The sequence below is a fragment of the Austrofundulus limnaeus genome, unplaced genomic scaffold (genome assembly GCF_001266775.1).
Source record: "Austrofundulus limnaeus strain Quisiro unplaced genomic scaffold, Austrofundulus_limnaeus-1.0 Scaffold68, whole genome shotgun sequence".
NCBI lineage: Eukaryota > Metazoa > Chordata > Actinopteri > Cyprinodontiformes > Rivulidae > Austrofundulus > Austrofundulus limnaeus.
The window spans coordinates 993,125-995,225 of record NW_013952470.1 but is presented as its reverse complement, the minus strand read 5'-3'; the positions used below and the strand labels follow the sequence as shown (position 1 = coordinate 995,225).

General features: G+C 40.2%; 1 protein-coding gene across 1 annotated transcript in view; it reads right to left on the bottom strand.

The window, feature by feature from the left end:
- Positions 1-1,021: 1,021 nt before the first annotated feature.
- The window catches only part of ubiad1 (UbiA prenyltransferase domain containing 1), a 6,430-nt gene continuing 5,350 nt past the window's right edge, over positions 1,022-2,101 (bottom strand). Inside the window, exon 3 of the mRNA XM_014010368.1 lies at positions 1,022-1,849. Coding sequence (XP_013865822.1) covers positions 1,362-1,849 — 488 coding nt within the window. The 3' untranslated portion in view covers positions 1,022-1,361. The remainder of the gene's footprint in view (positions 1,850-2,101) is intronic.

Below are 2,101 nucleotides of genomic sequence, written 5' to 3'. Positions count from 1 at the left end.
TATATATATATATATATAAAAACGCACAAAAGCCTGCCACACCCTCATCAAATATTTGCTTTCAAGTTGGTCATTCTCAGCATATTATCTCACTTAGAGCGCCAGCAGGAACTGTGCTGTTGACTCACGTCACACACTTAAAGGTTGTTCTTATTTCCCCTGTTTGTCGAGTCCCTAAACGTGTTGTCTGCAAGAATTAACGACTTATGAGAGGTGGGGTTGCCCTCTTTTTATGGGCAAACCCTTTGGTGATTTAAGGATTTATAGGAAACACAATAAGGCAACTGTTGCCTTGAGCTGAATTAAGATTCAAATATACATTTTGTCTTTAGATGGGTAAATTAATAAATATTACACCCATCGGCTGAAGGGAAATATGTGGTCACAGAGGTGGAGCATTTAACAGGTGATTAAACAAATGTGGGAAAAGGCCCCAGTTAATCATTGTTCAATACTGCCCTCTGTTGACTGAATGATGAATTACATTCTCGTTCATTTTTGACAAAGTTGCACGTAATGAATATTTAAACAATTAAATTAAATATGTTGTGGCTTAAAGAAATTTGATCATTTTCAGGTAAATTCTGAGCTAAAGAAATGAACTTCAGAACCGTTTCCACGAAGAAAATATAACAGAAAATGAGCTCTGTGGTTTTTAGAAACATTAAAAACACTGGCTTGATGGGATTTTGATGGTCAGAGAAGGTGCTGGTAAATGTACAGTATCTCTCTAACAGCTCAAAAGAAACTATGGTCATAATAAAAGTTCTGGGATCAAACAGTGTATCACTGCTCAAACATAACTTTTCCAATTTCATCTGAAAACTTTTGATGCACAAAAAAAAAATCACATAATGAAAGCGCCATCCCTTAGAGTGTTACTATTATTTGAATTTTTTTTTTCTGGTTAACTAAAAATAAAGACGTGGCAAGCATTTCTGAGTTTTTATTAAAATCAGATGAAGTACCATCTGGCTATCCAAAAAAATAATAATAATAAAACACCAATAATCAAATACACTTAATGTGCCATACAAAAACAGATTAATTTTATTCTTTGTGTGTTTGTGGCAATAACTGATTATCTTTAAGAAATATGAATCCAGCAACTGGCTCCTAACCTGTCTTTCAGTCCTTTAAAACGACAAACATTTCTTAATTCAAACACACCATAAACCGCTTAATACTGCAAAGAAACCTGCATCATTACGTCTGAGAGGAGCCTCTAACCTAATTCCGTTCAGCTCATAAATTAATATATTAAAGCCAGCAAAAGCCTTCGAATTAATTTGTACAAACAGAAAGAAATACAATAAACTAGTCAGTAATAAAACAAAGTATGACATATGAAATCTAATAAATCACAATAGTGGCAAGCTGCCAGGACGCGCCAGAATGATCCCGAAAACGTAGAAAATTCCCATGAGGAGGTTGAGCTTGGCTGTTTTCTGTGGGATCTTGGCGTAGCATCGGCTCCTGAACTGTTTCTCCAGGGAGAAGGCCATTGGCAGCGTGAGCAGAGGCAGAGCCAGGCTGATGGTGTAACGGGTGGCGAGGATGCAGAAGAGCACGTACGGGACAAAGAGCAGGAGGTTGTAGAGGACGTAGGASAGGGTGGGGCCTACGAGGATGGCCAGGGTGACGATTCCCGCTTGCTTGTCCGAGTCCATGTCTCTGGTGTTGTTGCTGTGGAGGATGGCCTCCGTGTTGAGGGCCAGGGGGACGCCGTAGACCAGGGGCAGCACCGACAGGTGGCCGACTTGCACCGCGTGGGCAAACATGACGGCCAGGGGGCCRAAGGTAATGAGGATTACGATGTCTCCCAGGGCCACGTACTTCAAGCCGATGCCTGAAGGAAAGAGAGAACAGGAACCAGATTTACCGTAATCTCATAAACAAGCTGSCAATGTGTCAGCAAATCTTTGAAACACAGAAATATCAGCTTTCTGGGTGTCACATATACATCGGCAATGGGCCGATGTATATGTGAGTAAACATAACAAGTAGGGCTGTGTATTGGCAAGAATTTGGCGATACGATACATATCATAACAGAGGGGGTCACGATACGATATATCCAGATATATTGCGATACTGTAAGC